This window comes from Mandrillus leucophaeus, unplaced genomic scaffold, assembly GCF_000951045.1.
Source record: "Mandrillus leucophaeus isolate KB7577 unplaced genomic scaffold, Mleu.le_1.0 Scaffold418, whole genome shotgun sequence".
NCBI lineage: Eukaryota > Metazoa > Chordata > Mammalia > Primates > Cercopithecidae > Mandrillus > Mandrillus leucophaeus.
Genome location: NW_012104454.1, coordinates 111,574 through 115,011, shown reverse-complemented (window position 1 = coordinate 115,011; position 3,438 = coordinate 111,574). Strand labels below are relative to the sequence as shown.

General features: G+C 49.7%; 1 protein-coding gene across 1 annotated transcript in view; it reads right to left on the bottom strand.

Annotated features, from left to right (window-relative positions):
* Window positions 1–3,113, bottom strand: part of SYT11 (synaptotagmin XI) — a 34,109-nt gene extending 30,996 nt beyond the window's left edge. Inside the window, exon 1 of the mRNA XM_011992711.1 lies at window positions 2,793–3,113. Within this exon, the coding sequence (XP_011848101.1) occupies window positions 2,793–2,826 (34 nt within the window). The 5' untranslated portion in view covers window positions 2,827–3,113. The remainder of the gene's footprint in view (window positions 1–2,792) is intronic.
* Window positions 3,114–3,438: the final 325 nt, after the last annotated feature.

Below are 3,438 nucleotides of genomic sequence, written 5' to 3'. Positions count from 1 at the left end.
AAAAAAAAAAAAAAAGAGAAAATGGAGATACGGTAGTAAAGAGAGAAGATGAAGAATTCTCATATTCCAGGAGGATAGAGAAGGAAAGGAAGAGAAACAGATGAACGCATCTTTGAATTATCTAGGTGTTCCCCCTGGCCTTGTTTCCTATTTTTGCTGTCCTTTCTTCATTTTAGTATTTGTTGACTCTTGCCTCTCTCCCTGAAACCCAAGACAATGAGCTGGAAACATCAAAGATATTGAAACCTAGAGCTCTCTGTCTTGCTTTAGTCAAAAGCTTGGTGGGAAATGGAAGTTGAAACTAATGGCTGAAGTGAGTATTTTAAAGTAGCTATAAATTGCAGTGACCTGTGATTCTCGCTCCTTTTGTCCTCCATGGTCATAGATAATTGAGTGTTGGCTTGGTGTATCACCCAAGTGCTGTGGCATTTGAAATGAAGTACTCTATGAGATGTGAAAAATTTGGAAGTGGTAGTTCTCTATGTAGAAGACCCTCTGTAATGGTTTAAAAACCTGCAAGACACACTGGGCTATTGGCCAGCTCCTTCAGCTTCTGACCAGAACTGCTTTTATTGATACCCCCTTTCCTAAACATAGCCTTTCACTGTCAAGTAGGCCAATATAATACAATGGAATGAGAATAAATTTTGGTTTCAGCCAGACATTGGTTTAAATTCTAGCACTGGCCAGGTGCAGTGGCTCAGGCCTGTAATCCCAGCACTTTGGGAGGCCGAAGTGGGCAGATCATCTGAGGTCGGGAGTTCAAGACCAGCCTGACCAACATGGAGAAACCCCGTCTCTACTAAAAATACAAAATTAGCCGGGCGTGGTGGCACATGTCTGTAATCCCAACTACTTGGCAGGCTGAGGCAGGATAATCACTTGAACCCAGGAGGTGGAGGTTGTGGTGGGCCGAGATCATGCCATTGCACTCCAACCTGGGCAACAAGATTGAAACTCCGTCTCAAAAACAAAAACTAGCACTACCTTTACTCATTTGTTTGACTTTAGCCAAGTTATTTTATTTCTGAGCCTTGGTTTCCTTGTCTGGCAAGTATATATAATAATACATACAGTCAAGGGTATTTGTTAGGATTAAATAAAATGTAGTATGTAACAGGCTGATACAATTTATTTTCCCTTTTCCAATAATAGTCCCTCTAAGAGAAATCACTGTATTATGTTCCACACCATCTCCTTTTTCAAGGATTCTGGAACTGCGGTTAGGGAAAGGAATCTGTTGGAAGGGCATAAGAAGAAAAAGAACAGGAAGAAATCATGGATTGCTCATGTGATCGTGAAAGGGACTTTTGTTTTGGAAACTTAGAACTCAAAGAATAAAGATGCGGAAGGTGAAGTGGAAGAAAAAATACAATCAAGATTTAGCCTTGGGGAATAAGTGAGAACAAGTAGTTAATGAGTGTGAAGATCTGTTATCTAAATACATCTGATTTGATTTCTTCTTCCTTATTCTGAGAGGATAGAACACACTGGGTTTTGCTCATTTCACTGCACCTCTTATTCAGGAATGAGAAAAGCCATTTCCTAGCTGGATTGTGTCTCCACCCTAAAAACTGGAGTCCCGATGCTCAAACCTTCTGGATTGTCTGAGGAATAGAATCCCTGAAGGAATAAGAAGGTTCTTTGGCAGCAACTCTCACTGGCTTCCCCCTTCTAAACTGTAGTAGAATTAAGGAGAAACAGGGCAATTATATTTTATTTTTTTGGCCAGGAAAGCATAACACAGTAAGTTTGCTCCTTTAGCATATACTGGAGGAGTCCCCAAAGAGGAAAAAACTTCCTTCTCAAGCTTGTCTTTGCCACCTTCTTCCCTATTTTCCACTCCACTTTCTGCTCCGGGAGTGTAAAACTAATCTTGGAGCCCACAGGGCTGGGTTGGGGACCAGCCGCTCTGAAATGACGTAATGCTTTCTGCGGTACACAAAGCGGCCTCCCCCAGGCTGGGCCTCTTTCGCCCCTCCCCCTCCGGCCTGGCTCGCGCCCCCGCCAGCATCAACGCGGGTTAGTCCCCCTTTTTGAAAAGCCGGCCCAGGGAAACAGGGAACAAAGGCCCCGGAAGGACAGCCTCGGCGCTGCCAGGAGGCCCAGAAATAGACATCACGTCATCCCCCAGCCCAGCAGCGCCAAGCGCCATTTGGTAGCATCGGATGGACCCCACCATTACGATGCAGAATGGAACTTGCAGGGCTCACGTTTCCTCCTAGCTCCAGCATCCAGCTGACCGGCTTAAGGAGTGGCTTCCTTTTTGCTCCCCACCCCCGCACCCCTTTCCCCAGAGGCCGCCGCGTCCCCTGGCTGCCAGCCACACGGCCCACAGTCTCCAAGCTGCCATCTTGATGCCCCATCCCCCTTGTCACCTCCCTCCCCCGCAGCCCTTAGGAATGGGAGGGGGAGGAAGGGGCACCGCCCTGCGTGCCCCAAGGGGGAGGGCTCGTCCTACCCCACCTCTCCTCCCCCAGAAGGAGGGGTTCACATCCTCCGCACGCTTGCTGTTTCTCACCTCCAGCAGTGCTGACAGTGCATCATACAAGGTTTTAGCATCCTGGACTTCCCAACCCTCGGTGTGGCTCTGGGCCTGCCAGTCCCTGCAGCTCATAGCTCAAGTTCATGCACTGTCAACTGCCCACTACCCACCACCACAGGCCCGATTTTAGCGAGGCTGGCACTTTGAAGGCTCTGGTCTGGGCTGCATTCTCTGCCCTGCCGCTGGGCCTCCTTGGCCTTGCACCCATTCTGACCACCTCAAGCTCAGTTTTCCCGAGTCTACTTACCAAAGCTAGGTCGGATATTGGTGATCTCAGCCATGTCGTAATCAGAGGCTGTTGCTATAACGTTTTTGCAATGGTGAGACAACTCTGGGAACCCTCGGTCAGTACCGAGGCCGCAGCTGTAGAGCTCTAGGTCAGGGAAGGGGGAAGGTATCCAGCGGACGCCTCCTGCGACGGTCCGGCCCCTAGTTGTCAGCTGCGCTCGGCTCTTAACGATGCTCCGGGGATGCGCTGAGCTAAGGATGCAGGTGCAGTCAGACTGGTCCTGATGCGAGGTAGGCTCCGCCTTCTTCCGAATGGTCCTCGGAAGAAGACTCCGCCTCTGCCCGAAAGATTACGGAAGTCATACCACGCCCCTTCCGGAAGATCTCTGGGAGGGTACTCCTCCCACCGCCGAGTTTTCCCGAGAATGAGGCCCCGCCCACTGATGGGCTGTGGTTCCAAAACGAGAAAGTTCTGAGGAGTAGGAAGCGTCGGTAGATTATTTTTTATTATTACTTTTTTGAGACAGAGTCTCGCTCTGTCGCCCAGGCTGGAGTGCAGTGGCCAGATCTCGGCTCACTGCAAGCTCCGCCTCCCGGGTTCACGCCATTCTCCTGCCTCAGCCTCCCGAGTAGCTGGGACTACAGGAGCCCGCCACCTCGCCCGG